Source organism: Varanus komodoensis, unplaced genomic scaffold (genome assembly GCF_004798865.1).
Source record: "Varanus komodoensis strain SLA01 unplaced genomic scaffold, ASM479886v1 scaffold1, whole genome shotgun sequence".
In the NCBI taxonomy this organism is placed as follows: Eukaryota; Metazoa; Chordata; class Lepidosauria; order Squamata; family Varanidae; genus Varanus; species Varanus komodoensis.
In genome coordinates, this window is record NW_025335268.1 from 38,724,863 (window position 1) to 38,748,664 (window position 23,802).

The window sequence follows — 23,802 nt, forward strand, 5'->3', positions numbered from 1 at the left end:
TGATCCTCACTTTTATGCAAACAGCTGCTTTCGAGCAGCCACAGGGTCGCTCTCAGTTCTGCTCTCCACTCACAGGTTTCTTGTATCTAGTCTTGTTTTAGACTCTAAATGAGAGCAAGTAGGAGCTGGCCTTTCACCACCAAGATGATCCCAAGAAGAAAGAACCCTTGGCTTTCTGACCAAGTTGCTCCTTTCCTTCATGATCCTTTCAGCAGTAGTTAATGGAATGTATGCCATGAAGGTAAAGAAGCAAGCTGTGAGTAAAAATAGCCAAAGGGCACCATTTTTTCATATCTGTTGCTCTTTCAACAGCAAAAGATTGTGTTGGCTGAAGGATGCAAGCATAGCTTGGCTCCTTTCAGTTAACACAAGTAGATACCTAGCAGAATTATGGTCCATGCCTGCTCCTGAGAGTGCCTAGGATGCAACATTAGGTTCCCCAGCATGCTTTGCTTGTCCCACTCCCTGGACAACTGAACTTCTTCAGGTAGCAAATGGAGATTGCTCCATTGCCAGCTTTAGCAATAGCTCCCCGTAAGGCTTGCAAATACAGTTTAAAGAAACAAACACAAATATGCATCAATAGGAAGAAATTAGGCAAAGTATCACCAGTAAATGATGATTCAGAACTTCATAACCAGCAATAAATTCTTTCTCCCTAGACAACTGACATAACATGAAAAACAGTTTAGGATCTAGTATCTGATGGAACCTCTCCTCCCATATACCCCTGACCAGACCCTGAGATCATTGTTGGAGGTCCTTCTCTAGGAGCTCCCTCTGAAGGATAAAAGAGAGGTAACCACAAGGTACCCTAATTATGGAATTAGCTCTCCAAAGAGGTGTGCCTGAAACCAACCTTTTTTGCCTTTAGACGCCAGGCTAAGACCTTTTTATTCTCCAGCTATTTTAATTGTTGAATTTTATTATTATTTTATGAAGGCACTGTGGATTATTTGGTTTTAATGACTACTGATTTGTTTATTTTATATGTTATTGTTATTCTGTTTGTTCTTGTTTTTAAATTGTAAACCATCCTGAAAAACGTTAGGCTAATTTGGTACATTATAGAAATGTTTTAAATGAATAAATAAAAACACAGCAAAACATTTTCTGGTAGCTTAACCTATGCAGATAGTCTAAAAACTACTTAATACTGGAATTAAATGTGGAAACTATACTTGTCCTGTTTTACTTTCTACAAAACAACTGGTTAGTCCAAAATTCAAACAGGTTATCTGGGTTGTCTCCTCCAAGCCAAGGAAAATTATGCTGTGCCCAAGTGGTGTTTATTCAGACTTCTTCAGATCCTCAAACAAGTCCAAAGTATAGCACTGCTCTGAGTCTTTCTGACCTGACAGAGTGGAAGAAATGTGGGGCAATCTCCAAGCAACCGGTTTTCCTCATCCTTACGCAGTTGCTTGGACTCCTCATGGGGAAGAACCTGCAAGTTTGTTCAAAGGAGTATAAATTCAAGCGCTTCTGCTAGTGCAACCTGGCGCATGTTTACTCAGGTCCTATTTGTTCAAGGGGGGCCGTACTGTAGCTTCAATGCACTACACTTTCTATAACCTGTGGAAATTGTGCTTGTTGAAAATGTGATGAGTTAGGAATATTTGTAGGCTATTTTCTTTTGATGCTGCACATTTCTGTTTGAGTTTAGAAACTGCCATGTGACCGAGGGCACACAGTGGGTTTATTTCAGCCTATCCTTGTTTGAGCACTGTCTGTTCTCACCCGTTTAAAAATAAACAATCCTTATTAAAACCTGATCCAGATGAAATTCATTTTAAAAAATGATGATTTCTAAAAGCATGCATGACTTATTACTGAACATTTAAAAAGCAACTTACTTTCAAGCGTGAAAGCTGTATAGCTGAAAATTTCCTCTCTCCATGAACTAATGGAACCAATCTATTATATAATGCCTGAAAAGAACATACAGCAAAAATCATTAGGAAAAGTACTAGCCCCTATGAATGACTGTAGAGTGTTTTTACAAAATGAAAAACTGGTTTTGCTAATAAGCTATGCACAGGCTTTGTATGCATGCTTCAACAGCCTTCCAAATCTCTCTCTATTCATTATGGCCCCTTCAGACATTCTTACTATTGATTGGAAATCTGTTGATACAAAATAAACTATTGTTATGACTTGCCATGCAATGGCAACTCCCGGAAGCCCTAGCCAGCAGAAGCAGTGTGAGGATGGGTGATCCACAACATCTGGAGGGCTACATGTTCACCATGCCTGCTTATCAGTGTGGATGGAGCCCCAGTGGAAGGGGTAGACATTACAAGTTGCCTTCACCGGAACTGTGTCCTCAAATGCAGGATTTCACTTTTTCCTCCTGGAATGAGTGCTAACCATTCAACGTTGAAGAAGAAAATACAGTATAGGGATATACTTTGAGAAGAGTCTGAATCTTCTCCTTGCCCTTGCTAATCTCTGTAGCCCAGTACTGAGAATCAACCCTCTAGTTACCCAGGAGATACGATGCTATATTTCTTGGGAGTTCAGACACGTATGACAAGGCATGGTTCAGGGGAGAACACAATAATGCTAGGGAAAGTTGAAGGCAGACTAAAGAAGGAAAGATCATATTTGAGATGCATCAGTTCCATAAAGGAAGCCACAGCATTGAGTTTACAAAAGCTTAGCAGGGCTGTCAAAAACAGGACATTTCAGGGGCTTTCATTCACAAGGCTGCCATTAAGTCAAGGATGAATTGATGTATGTAACAAAAACTGGAGCAGAGGTGGAGAATGACATATTCCCCACCCTGCTGCACCCTTCCTCTCTCAGCTGGATGACTTCAGTGGCTATGGCCATGCCTGCTGAAATCTTCCATCATGCATTTTAGCCTTTCTTTATATTGAATTCTCCTGGATAGAGAGCAGCAGGGGTAGCCACTATGCCCAGCGCCAGCTGAGTCTCTGGCTTCCAACAGCACCTGATGTCCCATGGGGGTACCAGAAGAGGCATGGTACAAAGCCACTGGACCAGCATCTCCACTCAGTTTGGAGAAAATAGCAGGAATCCCTGAGGGAGCACCACACGGAGTCATTCCTGTTGTTCTTGAATATCAGAGACAGTAACTCAGATTCCATGAGGAAGGTGCCTCCAGGGAGGTCTGTGCAGTCAGTTAAGCTCTTTAGCTCAGGAGTTCTAGAGTCTGACAAACAAGGCAATAATCTACACTAAAGATGTGGGTACAGGTTGAGTGTAGCTAGTCACTAAACCATGGCTTGCTGTTGACATGTGGTTTACTGTCTTGTCTGAACTCAGCTGTGATAACAAACTGTAATGAACAATTGCAGTTCACAACCCAACAACCAACCATGGATTGTTCATGGATAATAAGAGGTGGCTTCTTAGTGCAATTGCGTTCAGACAACACAATAACCTACATTTTAACAACGACCCATGATTCAACAATCTACACTCAACTCTTGAGTACTGCATTATTGTTTTGTCTGAATCCAGTTAAAATATTTGGAATTGTCATTTAATTATATAAACTTTGTTAATGCATTAGCACTTGTATAAAATTAAAGTCTTACATCAGAATATATATACAACTATGAGATGGTTGATGATTAAATAATTGAAATGCTTTTAACTACTACAGTGCAAAACCAACATTCACAGCAATGCTTGCAGAAAATTAATGGTAGGAATGATGAAAGGTTGCTCTTACTTTATCCGACTGAGTGTTTTCATGCAAAATCCTAGCATCTATTGCTGCGGCCAGCAAATTATTCGCTGCAGTAATGGCATGAATGTCTCCAGTTAAGTGAAGGTTGAACTGCAGATGAACAAAAAATGAGAAAGATGTTCATTTTGCACACTTCATTAAACTACTACCAATTGGTGAAACCCATCCAAGAACCTTCACTTGTGGGATTAACAGTTCAAATGAACAACTCTAAAAAATGTTGTGGATGTATTATTAAATCATCATCATTGTGTTTGAAGAGATTTAATGCAAGGTAGATGGCCTTAGTTCAGTGAGACTGGTAGCATGTAGGCCACAGGATCCAAGCATTAGGAAAGCTGAAAAAGAAGTATTTTTCCCAATCTGCAATAATTTTATAATTTAGAACGCTCTAAAAATTGTTATGAAGGATGTTTTTTATTTATACTGAGAGACAAAAACAATGTAAATTTGTGTGAATCAGCCCAGACTCTTGTATGTTAGAAACACAATGTTGGACAGCTATCAGGGCTCTACTTTTGATTTCATGATTCTACTCCAGGAGTCCTCAAACTTTTTCACCAGGGGGCCAGTTGAAAGGTGCCGGTGCTGGGCACGGGCCGGAAAGGTGGTGCCGGCGGGGCGCGCTGGCCAGCGGGAGGGGGGGCAGAGCACGCAGGAGTGCGCGGGCTGAGGTGGGTGCACAGGCGCATGCAGTGACGGGAGGCGAGGCAAGGCGGGGGTGGGTTCGCGCCGCAATGCAGCGGTGGGCGCGCAATGCAGCGGTTGGCTTGCTTGGAGATCGTTTTCTCCGAGCGAGTCCAAAACGATCTCCTCGCGAGCAAGCTGCCACCTCCCCGCGCAGGGGGCGAGGCAGGCAGCGCGTTGAAAACCTCTGAGGTGGGCCGGATAAATGGCCATGGTGGGCTGGATCTGGCCCCCGTGCCGTAGTTGGAGGACCCATGTTCTAGTCCATTTACTTAATGCTATTAAGCAAAATGGTTTCAAACCACCTCAAAAACTATGGGAAAATTCATATAATTTTGAGCTGGCCCTGCTATTAGGTGCAGCAAGGTGACTGCCAAAGGCAGAAGAGTGAGAGAGCGGAGGAACGGCGGTTCCCTTGGCCATTCCTCCTGAAACCCTTTGGCTGTGTATTCCCTCTACTGAGGGGCACAGCTGCATCCCCCACTCAATCTGCCCTGCTCCCTCGAAGCTAGCCTACTGCCCTCACACCAGGTTTTCTATGGAGGGGGGGTATCCTGGCAGTAAAACCACACAGGCCAGCCTTGATATAATAACTTCAAGCACAATCACCTGCATGTTTAAGCAGAAAAAAGACCTCCACTCCAGCACAGCTGGGGCATGCTGGGAGCTGGTAGGACTCTTTTTCTGTCTAAACATGCAAAGGATTGTGAAGCTGCTTCAACAGCTTTCAGAGACATGTGTGCTGTACCCCAGATTTACTCTGTCTCAGCAGAGATGGGGCTAAATCCAGTTTTTGCAAGGCAAATATTTGTTTACCTCTTCCATTGGTATGACTTGAGCATATCCACCGCCTGCTGCTCCACCTGCACAACAAAGCAGAGGCTCATGTTAAGTTAACCCAAAATTCTGAAGAGAGGCTTGAATAAACCAGGTCAGCAGCAACCCGCAAATCAAAACCATGGCGAATCATCCAGAAGCCAAGAATTGTCTGCAGTTCAAGAAGCACACAAAGGGCACTTCCTACCAGAGGCCTCCTAGCACTACCAGTCGGAAAACACCGGGCAACAATCCTGTATGTGTCTCCTTAATGGGCTGTCTGTGGCAGAAAGAAGATGCAAGCAGAGGTGGGAAAACTTGGGAAGGTTGTGAGTGGAAGGTGGTGACAGCTGGACAGACACATACATAAAGTTCTGCGAATGAAGCAGGATGACAGCACTGTAAATGCCGCATCTGGCTGTACCTCTGCAGCTGTAACTGCTGCTGTAACTGTTTAAAAGAAATGAACCTGCCAGTGTGATCAATTCAAGCCGACTTCCAGGTTTAAAGCTGGAGGAAAAAGGCATCCTTTAGATGAAGAATTATCTCTTCGATTCAGTTGGGGGCCACTGGCTTCTTAGATTTTTATCATCATCATTATTATAGCATTTTTATATTTTATTTTTATATCATTATTACAGCATTACATTTCTACCCTGCCTTGCAAGGAACCTAGGGTGGTGTACAAAGTTCTCCTTCCCATTTTTTCTTAACAACAACAACAACAACATAGGTTAGGCTGGGAGTCAGAGAGCTTCTTGCAAGGTGGGGACTAGAATCCAGTTCTTCCAAGTCCCAGTCCAGCACTTTAACCACTGTGCCACATTGGCTCTCAAACAGCCCTCAAACAGCTAGTGACGTGGTCTTACAATGTAAAGTGTACCTTTAACACCAAAGGTAGGCCCTTGAGAAGGCTGTCTCAGGCAAGCAAAGGAATTCACTTTAAGGTGGGCTGTGAGAGCTTGAACCAAACCAATGGTCACTGTGCTCTTCCCTTCCCCAAGAGGTGTTGGTGTAATCCTAAAAATATAAGAAAAATATACTGTATTGCTTCAACAGGCTTGGGAGTTTTTATATATATATAGCTAAGTATAGGAAAGCTATGGATTCTATCCATAGAAAAATTAAAAGTTCAGTTCATCTAAACAAAATGGTGTTATTACAAAAAAGGTGATGCCATCACCTCATGTACTGTACTTACACCCACATTCTCAATACTTCTGTCTAAGCAACAGACCTAAGAAAAGGGGGAAACATGAATTGCTCTTGGCAGCTGTTCTGAAGACTTGGAACATGTGCTGAATTTAGTATTGATTTACGTTTAAGATGAAACCCTTTCCAACTTTCTTGAAAACTCATTTTCTAATACCTAGAGGATATATACTAAATAGTCTTATCTAGTATAACCTGGAAATCATTATTCCCTAACTGCTCTGGGCAAGCATAGGAAAACTTACTTTTGTATAACAAGTATAGCATGTCTCTTGGTATGAAAACTGCACCCTTTAAAAGGTATTCTGGCTCAAACTTTGCAAGACATTACCCATACATCCTTACAACTTGCATCTGTAGCAATAGCAGCACCACTGCCGTGGGACATGGATACCTTAAACACTTACAACTGGAAGCTGATGGCAACTTGGTTTTTCTGGCAGCTCCATTTCTGAACAGATACTATTGATGATGTCTCTAGCAGACATCATCAATCGGTCAATCAAGGCTGAAACATTAAATCAAGGCCCGTGAAGCCTTCAAGGCAATAAGCAGCTGATATCTATCATAACAGAATGACAACGGTAACTTTGCACCTTCTTATACCTAAGGACACTGTTAAAGGGGCACAGAAAGAAATTAAGAATACTTATTTATGGCCTGATACTAGGAAAAAGACCACATTTTGCCAAATAAGTCTGATCAGGGATTTCAGCCTTTGCTGGAGGCTCTTCTTTCACTTAGCCTGTCCACATCAAAAGCAAGTTTGGCAGAGACGTAAGAGAGAGCCTGAATCTCCCGCTGAGGGAGGCTGCTTTGGTTCCTCTGTGGCCTTTGGGCCACAAGCCAAATACATTTTAATTCAAGCAGGCATGCAAGTTGGTATTTTGCTGCTGGGGGCAGGAGGGGTTATTAAGTTGCTGGCTATTTCATTCATGGATCTGTTTTTAACAGTTTAACAATCCAATTCTTAATCACGTTTCAATGGATCTGCTTTTCTGCAGTTGGAGCTGCTGCCTGAGGTGGGGTGCAGCGTGGCTTGCTTCAGGGGGAAGCAGCATCAGGTAACTCATGACCCGTCTGAGCAACCGTTTCAACAACCTGCTGCTGCTTATTTAAGCCTCAGCAACTTGTTTTGATTGGGTGAACTGGATCACTCACATGTGCTCAGAAGCATTATGGGGCCATGAGTATGCCCCCCAGCCCCACCTAAGCAGTACACCTTAGGCCTCAGACTACTTATAAAATGGAATGGAACAGAATCATTCACACAGAACTGATTCAATTTTCCTCACTGCTCTCGCATTACTATCCCACAAGTACTGTACCAGTCGCATCCCAAACAGCTTAAATCAAATAGCTTCTGCTCTCCCTAAGCTCAGCACACGCTCTTCTCTTCAACACTTGTATAAAATATAAAAGGCAGTTGCACTGAAATGTAAGAGACCAGTATTCTTTGCAAAACTGTACATTATATATTAAGTTGCATCCTGTCTTTCACCATATCACAAGGTTAATTTCTCTTCTGTCTTCAGAGCAACAACAATGTACATACCCCTAGAGTTAAATTATGATGAATGATTTATGCATGTCTCTAGAAAGAGTTCAAAAGCATTCAAACAATTCATTTGGGGCATCTCTTTTATCAGCCACAGAAAATTCAAAGTTAAGAACAAAACAAAAACAACACTAAGTTTTCATTCACATCACTCCCACTCAATTTCTAAGAAAAACCCTTGCCAAGATATGCTACACTTCACTGTAGAAATCTGTGATTCTTTAGTGCTTGCAGTGAAATAAGTGGTTTATTTAAGGTATGTGACATTAAGGATTACATTTTCATTCCCAGGGATATACAAAGATTCATGCATATGCTAGCCAAAAGGGGTAACTCCTATAGCATGACCTCCTGAAGACTCTAGCTAGAAATCCAGCTCTAATTAGAAACATCTTTCCCTCATCTATAGGAACTATGCGAAAAGTCCAGCTGTCCTTTGTATGCTACATCAATTTCTGGTGAAAGAGGCAGCCTAAGATACTAGTTTTACAGATTATCATCATTTTTAAAAACTGGAAAAAAGTTTTCCCTGCAGTTGCTATGAAACATGCCATGCCTCCTCTCCGCGATTTCCGTTGTCAAAGCAGTACAGCAGAAATGGTCAAAGGCATAAAGTGCCGAAGCACAATCAAGGAGGGCTGCTCAACGGCCTTCTCTGGTTGTTCTAGATCTGAACAAGGCGACGTTATCAGGAGTCAAGACTAGAGGCGATCTGGACCTGAGTAACTGGGAGTGCAATTGGTGGGGTCCCACTCCTCACAAACAGTGGGCTCAGTCAAAGTGCCCATCCCAGACCTGCCAGAAAGAATCTTCCCTCTGCTTCTCCATTTAACAGACAAACAGCTTACCTTTTGGTGGGTGAAGAGAAGTCTGGAAAGGCCACAGGATACTGTGGATCCAGCCTCTCCTTCCCGGCCCCTGCTCACCAGCATGCCCCCTCTTCAACTTCTCTTAAAGCTGTGACCTCAAGGAGAACCTTTCTGCAGTGGCTGGGAGGAAGAAAGGGGTGGGGGAGCAAAGATCCATGACGGGATCTCCTCCTTTAAGCTTGTTGTTCTGCTAGTGGCATGGAAGTGATCTGCAGAATCCTATGACATCCTAGATGTTGTTTAGGGGCACTGCATTGCTCTGCCCAGGGTCAAATTAAAACCATTCTGCATGCATTGCAAAAAAGGACATTTCTATTTCCTTGGGAAACTTAAGGGGCACAGCAACGAACAAAGGAGTACATAGAAAGATAGTGGAATTGGACTGCTTTGCCATGCCAACTACAGGGCAGAAAATATAAATGAATTTGTAGAAGATTTCAGTTTAAATTATGAAAATATTAAGTTTGTTGGAACAAAGTCAAGAGTGTTATATTTAAAGATTACAAACAAGCTTGCAAACCAGCTAAATTTTGCATTTCAGCAGTGTTAAGAATTCTTAGTCTTCTGCCAAAATGACATGTTGCAAAACCTACAGTCTCTGTTTACCCTGTGTGGAAAAAACACATGCTGTCTACTGTAACTGATTGTAATTAGGCAACAACAAACAAACTTACTTTCCAATGATATGGATGTTTGCTTATTTGCCAGGAAATACAATGAGATGGAGATTGACAATGAATGCAATAATTATAGCATAGATAGGTGCACCTGAGTCTACTGAGATGGTTCAAGGACCGCATGAAATATGATAATGAGTATCCTAAACATACATAAAACTGTGGTATTAAATTGAATTCCCCTTCATTTTCCTCTGGATCAAATACAGCTTTATTCACAAAGAGTTTTCTAAAAATGGACAAGTGAGCTAAATTTAGCCCTTGGCAGCTATTCTTCTGCAAGTCATACATTCAAGTGTCCTAAAATAGCTTTTCTAAAACAGTAAAGCCTGTAAGAATATATTCTCTGGACAAATATTTATACAGATGTTTATCTCTATCCCCCAGCATCATTAAAACAGTGCAAACCAGGTTATTGATATCCAGTAGTCACTCTCCCTTAATGTGGTTGAGGTATCAGGAACCAGTACTTAGAATACAAATACTTCTCTCTGAGAACAGCTGTTTGGCCTTTTGTATCACCTGGTGCCCGCCAGATGTTTTGGACTGGAACTCCCATGAGCCCTCTCCAACATGGCTAGTGTTCAGGGACCATAAGAGGTATAAAACAAAACATCTGGAGGGCACTGGGCTGCCCACCTCTGTCCTACTGGTTTATGCTCTGATCTAGCTTCATATAGCAGAGCAGCCATTTCAAACCCAGTCATTTTAACAGAAGAGGTACTACATACCTAACGCTCTCCCACTTACATCAGTGGAAGTATTGAAGTATACCTGTGTTTTGTCAAAACAACCTATCATTATTATTTGTTGTTAGTCTTGAAGTCACATCCAACCCATTGCGATCCCATGGACAACATTCCTCCAGGCCTTCCTGTCCTCCACCATCCCTCGGAGTCCACCTAAGCTCATGCCGACTGCTTCAGTGACTCCATCCAGCCACCTCATCCTCTGCTGTCCCCTTCTTCTTTTGCCATCAATGGTTCCCAGCATTAGGCTCTTCTCCAGGGAGTCCTTCCTTCTCATTAGGTATTTGAGTTTCATCTTCAATATCTGGTCTTCTAAAGAGCAGTCAAGGTTGATCTCCTCTAAGACTGACTGGTTTGATCTCCTTGCAGTCCAGGAGTCATTATTATTATATTATATATATGCCCACCTTTCTTCCTCTTGCCAGGAGCCTAAGGAGGCTTACAAGGTTATCCTTTCCATGCTATACTCACAAGCTCAAGGTGCTTCAAGGTAAAGTGGGGATTAGAGCCCAGTTCTCCTGAATTCCAGCCCAGCACTCCTGACCACTACACCAAACTGGCTTTTCAGCTTCATTCTTTGGAATTATTTTTATCTGTCAGTAATTTTTTAAATTCATGGACTCATTGTATTTTTATCCTGCCATGTTCCTGCAAGTTGAGTCACATAATCCCCTTGTCCATTTAAACCTCACAACAACCTTGCAAGGTGGGCTAGTCTGAGTGTGCATGACTGGACAAGAGTCACCCGCTTGGATCTCCCAGTCTGACATACTGCACTGGCTCTTGCAAAGCATGACACACAAAACAGTTTTTCCCAGCTTCACTATTGCAAAAGGCATCATGCATGTAGCAAATCAGCAAATTAGGAAATGGATATGCAGTGAAATATGAAGTACATAAAAGCACTTAACAGAGAACATTTCTAATTCAAAGAGGTGAGGCAGGACAGGATGATACATGGCTTAAAATGTAGGAAGGGAAAACGCATGAAGGTACATAACCTGGCGTGCAGCGCTAACTTTCAAAACAGAGCTGCAGAACATCTGTTGCTATTCCCAGGGTGACTGAAGCTAAAATAAACCCTGTGCTGATATATAGCTGCAAAGGGTGTATCAGTCACTGAGGACATTTAAAAAGGAAATAAACTTTGTTACTTAAAGCCCATGGGTATCTGCATGAAATGGCTTAATTTTCAGAATGGTCAGAATGGAAAAATAAGCCAAATCATGGGTTGTAAGAGCTATTCTTTCACAACAACTGTGGCTAATGTGTTGTTTTTGAGCATTAACTACATGCTAAATACATATGCGTGCAAGACTCACTTCCCTTTACAAAAAAGAAAGAGAAGAAACAGCTATGTTGGTAGCAGGTAATCTGGAGTGGAGAAGAGTTGAGGTGGACCAGTTGTATGTTTTGCCATTCCTGCCTTCCACACGTGCATTTCAAAGAGCTGCTGGAGGCAACCATGACCTGGAGAAAAGCATCAGCCTGCCCTTCTCTGCTCCAAACAGCCCCAATTTCCTGAATCACTTCTACAAATTGTACTCAAATCCTTAAGGTGGCGTATTTGAAAAGATTGTACCCAACAATCAGATGAGCAGGAGAAATATAACAAAGCCACACATCAACCAAGATAATAAAACTAAACATTTCAAGGCACAATGTTAAACATGTTTAGACAGGAAAAAGGCCTACAATTCACAGTGTACTTCAGCAGCATTGGGAGTTGTAGGCCTCTTTTTTTTGTCAAAACCTGCATAAGATTGTGGACTTAGTTATTTTAATCTTTTCACATAAATAAAGTAGGGAAGGAGAAAAAGGTAATGAGGATGAATATATTAAAATGTTTTTGACATATATATGAAAAGAAAATCTATGACATAAAAAGAATATATGAATGCAAAAACTGAGACAAAATATTTCTTACCCAGCGACCAACACGTATTTTCCATTTGGCTGATCCTTCAACCTTTCCAGCAGTGACAGACGTACTTTGGCTTTGCTTTGGCCATAGATTTCAATTTCATCAGTGAGCAATCCTATTTCTCTGGCAAGCACATCAACAGCTTTTGGGCTCTGCCCTCGGGAAATCTCAATATCGCTGTGGGAGGAAAGTTGGAGAAGGCGATCTACTTCAGCTTAAAAGGCAAAAGCATGGGTAGAAATGAGCAAAGAAATCACAGTTGTTTCTTCCAGTGTGATCTTATGTATATAGATTCAGCTCAGTATGGATTTCTCCCAGTGTACTGTTTTTAGGACCGCGGTGAAAGAACAGTTAAAATTGATTAAGGTAGTGAAACTACTACAGCTATGTGTAGGTAGGGATGGGTAAACATCTTATTTTAAGGGAAGTGATGTAGTTCTGTGGTGGGACACATGCTTTACATAGAAAAGTTCTTAGGTTTCTAGGTCCATCTCCAGTTAGGACTAGGAATGATCTGTCTAAAAGCTGAGGGAGCTACTGCCAGTCAGTGCAGATATGACTGAGCTAGATGGACCAGTGGTCTGACTCTTTGTCTGGGTCCAGACAACATAATAATCCACACTGAAGGGTGGAGTGTGAGCTGTTTTTGAACCATGGGTTGCTGTTGAAAGGTTAATTGTCCTGTGTTCTGAACCCAGCTGAGTCAGCAAACCAAAATGCATTAGCCATATTTCACAACCCAACAACAAACCATGAATTCTCTTGGTTTGTTGTTGGTAGCGCCAGTGGTTTCAGAGAGCACAATAATCCACATTTCAACAACAACCCTTCAACAACATTTCAAGGCTTGAGTATGGGTTTTTGTGTTGTCTGAACCCATAGGGCAGCATCCACCTTCATTAGACCTCCATCACTTTGAAGTGTGTATAAGTGTGTGTGTCCCCCAGCACTGTACAAAGTTTTCCTGTTTATCAGACACACAGCTCATCTGGTTGATATAGTCTAAGTGTTTAGATGCACACAACTGTGTGAAACACTTTAGATACACACTATAGCTTTAATCAGGAAGTGACAGTGTGAACTTCAAGAGGCAGTATAACTTTGCCTATGACTTGAACAAGCATGAAACAAATACAAAACGAAAGCAGAGAGAGAAAGAAAGGAAGAAGATGAAGAACAAAAAGAATCCAGTATCGATGAAATGTAGACCTTCATACAGAGTATACAGTGGCTAGAATAATATGCATCATTTACATTGTACTTGGCAAGGATATAAAGATCAGTTTCAAAGAATTAATGCAATCTTTAAACAGCACATTGGAATATTGTAGATGTAAATACTGGCGGGTGGACAAAGGCTTCAAAGAACTACTAGACAGGTTTTTCAGCTGTAAAATCATTCCAGGCCTTTCCCCACTACAGCATTACTTTCATCCTGCCTGTCCTCGGCATGTGCTTTGGCTAGCCTATCTTTCATGTGAAAAGGCCACATACCAGTATGCAGCAGGATTTCAGAAGCAATGTATGCAATCATAATCATGAACCTTCCAGTGACTCTCCTCAGTTTGTGTATTGGGGCTTTGTGAATGTCAAAACCAGAAGAATGATGACTGTCCAAGCGACACAGGATAAGCCACAAACACATTTCTTTTCTGATTTGTCCTGGCAAAACCAGAATGTGGTGTTCTTGGTCCTGGCATGCTTAAAACCATACATTGCTAATGTGTGGGATGCAAGCCCATTTGGACTCATGTTCTGTAAGGTCTTAAGCCTTTGTTTCTGCTGTGGTCTCAATCAGAGCTGTCCTCTGCACTCACTGTGCTTGCTTGCAACATGGCTGGTACCAGGACAGTGGTAAAGACAGCACAGGGGCATCTTCGGTCCTGTAATGTCAGCCCTATTTAGGCTTTCTGCATCTCAGTACAGTATAGACAAGAGGAGAGCAGACAGGTTGATCTTCTCCCCATGCAAGTTCTGCAGTGTCCACACAGACAGAACAATCTGCAGAAAATCACCCTCCATGATGGAAACTTGCAAGGCGGGGGCAGAACTAATGTCCTCCCGCCTCCTGTGTTTATTGCACTCCGATGCAGAATGCCTAAGGAGGATTTATGTTGTGGTCTTAAAGAAACTTGTGTAGACCATACAAGATAGAACTGCTTAATGCACTGCCAAGGATATTTAAAACTAGTGTGTGTGGATATAAACATAAATGTCTGGATATAAACACACACAGCTAGGTAGAAGTAAGCATTCATGGCTAGCTACAGCCTGCAGTCTTGGCCCGAGTGTTTTAGACAGCAAGTGCTACCAGAAGTTATCTATGCTTGTTCATTCAAGAATAACGGAAACACAGCATGTTCTTTGAGGATTCTCAATTACTTCCCTTATGAGTAAGGCAAATGCCCGTTCACAGATATGTCAGATGAAAACAGAATGGCCAGGAAAGTTTTCATAGATACCAGAGGTCCATCAAAGCATGGAAAAAAAACAATGTGTTTAAATAATGCAACATCCCAAATGCAACTTTAATCTACTGACACCTTAGTCAAATATTTACCTGCACACAAGATTTGGACATCATTTAACAGACCTGGGTGCCATTTTTTCACAGAAAGGTGGGGCCCAAACAAATTAAATAAAATCACTTAAGGTTCAATCACTGGCAAATGAATGCAAGTGAAAAGGGAAAGACTATTACTTATTAATTGGAAAATTATATTCAAATTATATTGCTCGAGAAAAAATGACTTCTCTGTTGGGTGGGTAAATGAACTCCCTTGCCTAAGTTATGAGTCTATCACATAAGAAGCACTTGGAGAGCTTTCATGTGCAAAGCACCTACTAGGTGGAGCAGAGGAAATCCTTTCTTGCACATCCTCACATCTCCCTGCATTTTGGACAGGTGACAATATGTACATACAGTTTTGCAAAACTTCCAATGATTATAAGAGACCATTTTAATGTGGCGGACTATACAAGTGTTGCATAAGGTAAGTGAAATAAGCGAGATGGGAATAACTAGTTAGATGTTGGTAGCGGTGTGCCATAGCAGGGAGTATTTAACAATAGGGAAACATCTGGGAGCAACTGATGCTACAGAGTTGACTAGCCAAATGGAATGAACCTCTTAGAATTTCACTGAAAGCCCCCCATGAAAGAAGTATAATAAATAAATATTTTAAAATACTTTGCTTGAATGTATGCAAAGGAAATCTTGCACCTAGTTTGAGAATTGTATTTCTGGGTCTTTGGGGGATGAACATATGCAGATGTTACTATAATATCTTTGAAAATAACCCTAATTAACACCCAGAAAGCCTAACACAGATGTTCATCATCTCAATTCATATGCTGTTTTCTCATTACTTCCCAATGAATGACTCATTTGTTTCACTATAATACTGAATATTATTGAATGATGATGCTTTATATATTCCATATGGCCACTAATGTTTCATTTATGGATTAAACAGAGTTGTGAAATTTCAACAGCCAAACAGAAATCCTACTGTATGGAAAATATTTACACATATTTTAATCTACTACATAACATAGTAGACTTGTTTACCTAATGTAAATGTTTTTAAATGATCGTGCATTCTGCTTTGAAAAGTTGGCAAATGGGTTTATTGGATTTGTAAATATGTGCCAAGTTAACTTTCATGCAGCCTCACTTGATCAGTGGCCATGGATGACAGCTACTGCTCGTAAACAGCTGATACTTAGCCAGGACAAGGCTCCACATTTTGGGCAGCCATAACTGTGCACCTATGAAAGACCGAAAAAGAAATTACAGCTGCCGTTGTGCACATTTCTACTGCCCCCTCCAAAAATGGGAGCAACAAGATTCCAAGCCAGTGGCAACGATTCCAAAGTGCACCTTGGCAGCAGTGGGGCAGCTTCACGGGGGGGGGGGGGGCTTGGAGCAGGATGAAAGGCAAATTAAGGCATAACTGATCAGAACAGGGAGGTTCAGCTGTGAAGGAAACCACTTGGAGCACCAGACATAGAGAAAGAATGAGGAGAACAACCCATCATGGGGACGCACCGCAGCTTATTCACAGGATGGGTTATCATGTCATGCAAACACACAATTTAAATGTTGAACAGGACAGGACAGGACAGGACAGGACAGGACAGGACAGGAAAGGAAAGGAAAGGAAAGGACTCACATAATAGCCTAGGAGGAATGCTAATGAAATTTACACTATCTACAATTTTTCCCAGATTTTGAGTGTCATTTACATCTGCTGCACATGTCCATGTTGCATCTTTTGTCTGTCTCGGTAACCAATTATGTAACTGCATTAATTGTGTAACTGTGTTGGTAATTTGTAACTGAAAACTCTAACAAAACATGTGAATGTAATTCAAAATTAATATTTTCACCTACAGCATTCATCATCCATCACTAATGGCATGCTTGCTAGGGATGATGGGATTGTAAGCCAAATTTTCCCAGCTGAACAAGTGAGCCTGCTTGCATTTCCTTTTCATGATCTTGTCTGGGTGAAATGATCTGGGTTCCTGTCTTAAGATTTCTCCTGCGATAAGCTTATGCTAAAAGCTGCAGCTCCTTTAACAATCCTGAAAGCTGCTATCAGTTAGTCAGCACTTTTAATGGCCCCATCTCATACAGATTCACAAAAATGCCACACTAAGGACAACTCATCAATGATTTGATGGGAGTCATCTTGTGAAACCATGTCTGAACTAGGTTATCAAACTCAGCAGGATGAAACATGTATGCCACACTAAGCAGCTTGTACGTAAAGAAGGGCTGGAAAAAATGCTGTGAGCTAACACAATAAACAAACCACACACGCTGTTTAATAAGAAATGCTACCAGCAAATTCTTGAAAAAACAAATCAAGGCACTTCTGAGACAGACATATCTGGGCTTAACATACTTCTTTGAGAGCAATGCTTTATGCTTCCTACCTGGGCACAGGTGAGAGTGGCTGTAGCTTTAAGCAACGAAGATTCCAGCTCTTATACTCTTGGGCTTGTATCCATCGCTCACTGATCTTCACCAAGTTCTTAAAGAAAGAAGGAAAAGAAGGATTCAAAAACAGTTGCAATATGTGATGTCAAGCCCATATTCTTTGATTCACAGTTTTCTAGACTGCTTGCTCTTAGCATCAGTTCTGGGGTACTGAAGGGATTTTGTTTTAGGGAAGTTTTACCTATTAGGGCATGGATTTTTCTGGTTCTGTTGTGTTCCATGGGTTCATTGTGTATTGTGCTGTGCTTCACTTACCTCATGGTTATTAATATTAACTTGGAGTTGTGCATGCATACGTTGCCAGTTTTCAAGTTACAGACTACCAGTGCAATTACACCATCGGTTTTGCAGATGGAAAGAAAAGTTAGAAACTGCAGTATATTGTCCATGTGCTGCAATTATAGTTGGAACCATCAAATCCAGAGATAATTTTAGACCAGGATACTTTTATTAGCATCCCGTCCAACGTATTATGTGAGTTTTAATGCTTTTGCAACCAATCCTGTAAATAAAATATGCATTGTGAGTTGTTCATGGAAGGACACATGATGCACCTGACAGATCAGGCTTACTGTGGGTTATCCTCTGCAAACCCTCTTATTCTGAGTTTGTGTTCGGGACTGTTTTCTGTTCTACTTTCCATTTTCAAAGATTTGCATGGCTTTACTAACCTGCATGCAGATTGCCAAAGGGAGCTGACCTATAGTTTCACCCAGCTTATGTTGGTTGCTTTTCACAGGGTGTTCCCTTGAGCCATTCTGCCCTATAAAAAGAAAAACACTTATGAGTTGGAAAGATGACTGCAGTGGTGATGAGAGAACATTGCTTGCCCATAATCAAAATGACTGCTAAATTTCGAAGGGCATGTGCAATATGAATTACTACCTGGTTTTGTATGGGCTAGAAGAGCCCGTGCTTTCACGCAAAAGCAGTTGTCAGAACCGAACAGCCCGTCCCATCTGAGAGAAGCCATAGCCATTGGCACCCTGCCATTCTGCACCTCTAAACTCTCCAGGAGAGGAAGCGGTCTATGCCATGATGCTGAAGGAAGGCTGCTCTGCACCAGTGGAGAGGGAGCAGCTGTAGGACTACTTTGCTCTGTTCGTTTGCATGCCTTTTAACCTTTGTGATCCACCCAGAGAGCCTCAGCTATTGGGTGGTATAAAAATGGAATGAAATGAACGAATGAACGAACGAACGAATGAACGAACAAACTTTTTCCCCTGGATCACTCCCTACCAGCTCCAGATTGCAAAGCCTGCAAAGTGGGGCAGTGGTTAAGGAAGACGATACTGTAGGCTTCAACCACACAGACCCATTTGAAGGGATTTAAATTCATCAGTGTGCTTTTAAAAACAAGTAATGTGCACATCCCAGGGGCTCTCTTATTATAAATGCTGAGCTCCGCTTATTTAGGATTTCAAGGTCTTGAAACTCTGGCACTCTTGCACAGACTATTTTATTATTATAGATAATAGAAAGAATAGACAGCCAAACCCTTGCTCAAAAAGGAATATCCAGACAACTAAACAATTATACTTTTAAAAAAAGCATAGGAAAATCACATTATCAGGGATGGAACTGCAGACAGATAAATGGATTAACACAAAGCAGTGAACACTTCTCATTAACTGACTGCCAAATTTCTTTCATCCAGTGAACAGTGACAACAAGCTATGCTGGCAAAGTGCATACTGTAAGAGATTTATAGATGTTAAGCTTCATGCATACCATACACATTCTGAATATATTTCAGAACTAGAGAAACAGGGCACTTGCTAAGGAGAATTTCCTGTAGTCAGGAACAGAATATATGTTATATAGAGAGATCTGGGATCAGATCTCTCAATAGCTATACCAATTATAGTCCTACTTAGAGTAGAACCATTGGATAGAAAGTTAGTCATGACATACAGATCTGCTCCACTTTTTATTTATCTCTAAAAGATTTTATTTATCTCTTTATTTATCTCTAAAAGATTCCCAACAATTAAATCCATAAAATACAATATAAAATATACCATACAAGTTAACTACAATATAAAATAGAAGAAAAAGTCAATGTAAAACCTATCAGCAATGCAGAGATTTAAAATACAGTATGGACACTGAAATTCCTGGGAAAACAGAAAAACAGGAATTTTGCACCCGGTGCTGGAAAGAGCATGACGTAGTTGTCAGGCAAACTCCAGGAAACTCATTCTTTTCCTTCCCTACTCCAGTATGTTCCTGATACAAGTATGTTCCTGATGCTAAGAGAAAGCTGGCTGTCATCAGTCTGAAATTTGTTTGTTTACATTATTAACTGCATTTATATCCCCTGCAAGGAACCCAAGGCAGCTTACATGGAAGCACAGTATAGTAGCATTGGAAGGGGCCAGTAAGGCCATCAGGTCCAACCTCCTGCTCAATGCAAGTTAAAGCATCCCTGACAGATGTCTGTGCAGCTGTATCTGGAATGCCTCCAGTGTGGCAGAGCCAAAATCATGCCCAGGTAATTGCTTCTACTGTTGCATTGCTCTGACCATGAGAGAGTGTTTCCTGATGTGTTTCCAGGTGACTCTTCCGTAACTCGAGCTCGCGATTCTGTGTCCTGCACTCTGGAATGATTGAGAGGAGAGCCCAGCCCTCCTCTCTGCGACACCCTTTCAAGTAATTGAAGTGTGCTATCATATCTCCCACAGTTTTCTCTTCTCAAGAATACACATGCACAGTTCTTCCAGGTGTTCCTCATAGGGCCTTGGGTCAATTCCCCTGATCATCTTTGTTGACTGCCTCTGAACCTTTTCCACTGTGGTGCCCAGAACTGGACCCAGTGCTGGGCTCAGTGCTCCACATGAGGTCTAACCAGTGCTGAGTAAAGAGGAACTAGTACTTCATTTGATACTTCTTTTAATGCAGTTCAAAATTGCCTTTTTTGTGGCAGCCTCACACTGTTGAATTATATTCAACTTGTGATCTCACAAAAATTCTGAGATCCTTCTCAGTTGTAGTATTGTTGAGCCAGTTATCCCCCATCTTGTAAGTATGCATCTGATTATTTCTTCCTAGGCACTGGACTTGGGATTTGTCCCTGTTAAATTTCATTCTGTTGCTTTCAGTCCAGTGCTCCAAACTATCAAGATCATTTTGAATTTTGTTTCTTTCTTACAGAGAATTAGTTATCCCATCGTATCATCTGTAGATTTAATAAGCATCCCCTGCACCTCCTTATCCAAGTTATTGATAAAAACGTTGATGAGCACTGGGCCAAATCCTGCTTTCCATGTTATCTTCACAACAATCTTGTGAGGATAGGTAAGGGCAAAAGTGAGAGATTGGTGCAAAATCACCCAGTGACTTCAGGACTGATTTCAACCAGTAGCCAGATATCCTGAACGTCAGTCCACTACACCATACTTGCTTGCAGGTTTATAGCCAAAGCATTCAAAGTGAGTATTTATGACAAGCCCCATGTTCATTAACCAGCTGCCCCCGGTCAACTGTAAATCCTGCTGTAAGATGTGGAGTCAGTAAGGGCAGGCTTTGGCTTATGATGCTCAAAACTAGACCCCAGTGATGGCAATGCATGGTGTTTGGCCTTTTATGTTTGTTTACTGATGGACCTTTCGCCTCATTCTGCTAGTTCTGCCTCTTATATGTTACTGGACCCAGTTCTTAAATTTGGTAGCAAAGATAATGAAGCCATTAAAAAGATCATATTTCTGACACTAAGCATACAATTAGAAAAAACATTTCAAAGGCCTTTTATTTGTGTTCACACTTTGTCCTTCAAAACTAGTCTTCTGGAAAATTTCAATTTAGATTAGATCTCGGAGTGCTTCACTGGAAGTTCAAACAGAAGTGTACCACAGCCATAAATTGCCTACAACTTCATCCTGGGATCTCAGCCAGAGCAATATGAAAGAACAGGGACCAAATTAGATTCCTTTCTCTACTGCTCTCCAAACCACGATGTTTCTTCAGTCTATTTAATTTGGCTTTTCTATCTCATTTATAAGCACAGAGATTGGCTTTCAGAGTTCTTTCAGGCAATGCAGGCAAGGAGACTTGTTTGCCCTTCTGACGCGTAATCAGACCTGCTGCTTTGCTGCTCAAAGTGGCTTGATTGGGGAATTCATGCAATGGAGTGTGTGAATCAAGTCTGCTGGAAGCCATTCAGTTTCAAATGGCACTGGGTCACACCACCCTTCTGTCTGCAGAATTTCATTAATTCAGTCAGAGTGGCACAATGGTAAGTGTACTAAACTGGAGATCTGAGAGATCTGAGTTCTAGTCCCCACTCAGCCAGGAAGCTCATTGAGTGACTTTGGACTAGTCACAGACTCTCAGTCTAACCTACCTCACAAGGCTGTTGTTGTGAGGATAAAAAAAATGGAATGGAAAAATATGCAAGCCAAGTTTGGTCCCTCACAAGAGAGAAAAAGCCAGGATATATATGCAGTGTAATAACAATAATAATTCATATGTTCATAGTCTCATTTGAAGTAGAAGCCTTCGTCCATCTACGAAGTAGATGTATGTATGAATCAGTTAATACAGACATTACATTTAATTCTGGGAACTCACTTTGTGGAAAGGTAAAGTTTTCTATAATTCAGTGATCTACAGTCCATCACAGCATGAATCACTATAATGAACTGAAAACTGGGAATTCTTCTAAATCTATTCAAACTCAACAGATAACCTTTAGCCTCAAGATGACCAGCAAAATTCATCTTAATTAGGGGAAGAAACAAGAATGAAAAGATGTGATCAGTACAGCAGCTGTACAGAATGACTAGCAAATTATGGTAAACAGGAGAACCAGTTTGTTGCAACACAAACAATGCTGACCTGTGACTTCTATCGAATTCTTCCTGGTCATTCAGAATTCAGTGTATGAACTTGGCCTTCTGCTTATACAGCTGAACCGCAACTTTCGTGGGTTTAACTTTTGTGGATTTGATTATTAACAAGTTTGCCATCAAAATTTAAATGGGATTTTTGGAGGGGAGTTTGGGGAGAAAACTGCAGATATTGCAGAAAATACCCAATATATTTTTTTCAGAAAATACCCAATATATATGGGAATTTTTCTGAAACATACTTCGGGGTCACTTGTTCTAGACATTAGTACCATATATATCAGCATATAAGAAACCATAAATAGCAAAGCAAAATTCGGTGGTAGTCTTATATGCTGGTATATATAGTAGATCAAGATAAAATAAAGGGAAATTTTTGATGCCGTCGCTGCAGCTACACCAGTGGACGCTAAGACACAGAGAGAGGGGGTGGGAAAGAGGAAAGAAAGAGATGCGACCCCATACAGGTGTGGTCAACAGTATTAAGAGTTCAGGTTGCAGGATGGTTGCACGAAGAGTTCAGGTTGCACAAATAGAGATATTTGTGGTTTTTCCACTTTATGAGCATCCTCCTTCCCTAACCCCCCTGAATGTGGAGGGCCAACTGTATTTCCCATATTTCACTAGGAAGCTAACTGAGCAACTGTCAACATTGAAGAACCTGAAATACAATTAAGTAAAAAAAGAAAAGAAAATGACACTTCAATAAACATTACCTTTATATTCTAATTTACCCAGGACTAAGCTACATTAAGCTCAATGGGACTTACTCTGGAGTGGACCCATAAAAGATTCCACTGACCACCTATATGGAATTGAATTTAAGTTGAGAATGAGTTACCCCGTTTGGTAACAGGTGCCAAAAGGTTTTATATCATCAGAATTGCATATGCTTCACAGCACTCACTTTTCATCCCAGGAATTAATATACTGGTGCACAACCCACATGATGTTAAACAGCAGCAGCCAACAAAAAGAAATGACACACTGTTCAGCAGCTGTGGTTGACTCCAACCAGCATTTTCACTGCTGTGACCTCACAGATGTTAAGCAAGCAAGGCATTCTCAAGCCATGAGATAACACCAGTCAGCTTTTTTGGAACAACAAATAAATAAGGAATTAATATACATACAATATTGAAAATATTGAAAAGGTACCTGGTGGCGCTTTTGATACTATGGTTCTCATTATGTAATGGCAATTAATAAATATCATGCAATTAAGTAAAGTGCATTCTTTCTATGAGAAGCATGTGTTTCAAACAGATGCACATGTTTAATATACAGACTTCCCCCCACAAAACAATAAATATATATTCATCAACAATAACTAAGCAGAATGGTTCTGCTATTCTTTCCAATTATTCCAAAAGACAGGCTATTACAAAAACATATGTATTGAAGCACATGGACATTGTGCAGGCAGAAAGCAAAACAGATTTCTCTTATTAAAACCTTGTAGAACCTTTAAAAATCCTGTATGTTCTGACCCTGCAATCTGTAGGTGAACATTACACATGTGCTAATGGCAGGATCATATCACTTTGGCACAGTATGCCTTGCACCATATGTTCACTCCTTTACCCAACAAATTGATCCAAAGGGTGAGTAAAAAGTAGGAAAATCTATTTGGACCTGCAAATTTGTGACTTGCTGCTGATTCCACTGGTTTTCTGTTCCAACAAATTCATACCTGGATTAATGGTGGAAGAGGGAATAACATGACTAAGGGGGAAA

General features: G+C 41.1%; 1 protein-coding gene across 3 annotated transcripts in view; it reads right to left on the bottom strand.

Moving 5' to 3' along the window:
- Positions 1 to 23,802, bottom strand: part of MTHFD1L (methylenetetrahydrofolate dehydrogenase (NADP+ dependent) 1 like) — a 144,032-nt gene that overhangs the window by 89,704 nt on the left and 30,526 nt on the right. For all 3 annotated transcript variants that reach the window (XR_006413949.1, XM_044422800.1, XM_044422807.1), the window contains 7 exons: positions 17,890 to 17,981; positions 17,155 to 17,252; positions 12,214 to 12,387; positions 6,105 to 6,241; positions 5,222 to 5,268; positions 3,701 to 3,808; positions 1,854 to 1,928 (listed from right to left, as the gene is read on the bottom strand). Coding sequence is in view for 2 of the 3 variants with exons in the window: in XM_044422800.1 (XP_044278735.1) it covers positions 1,854 to 1,928; positions 3,701 to 3,808; positions 5,222 to 5,268; positions 6,105 to 6,241; positions 12,214 to 12,387; positions 17,155 to 17,252; positions 17,890 to 17,981 (731 nt within the window). In the remaining variant the exon portion in view is untranslated. The remainder of the gene's footprint in view (positions 1 to 1,853; positions 1,929 to 3,700; positions 3,809 to 5,221; positions 5,269 to 6,104; positions 6,242 to 12,213; positions 12,388 to 17,154; positions 17,253 to 17,889; positions 17,982 to 23,802) is intronic.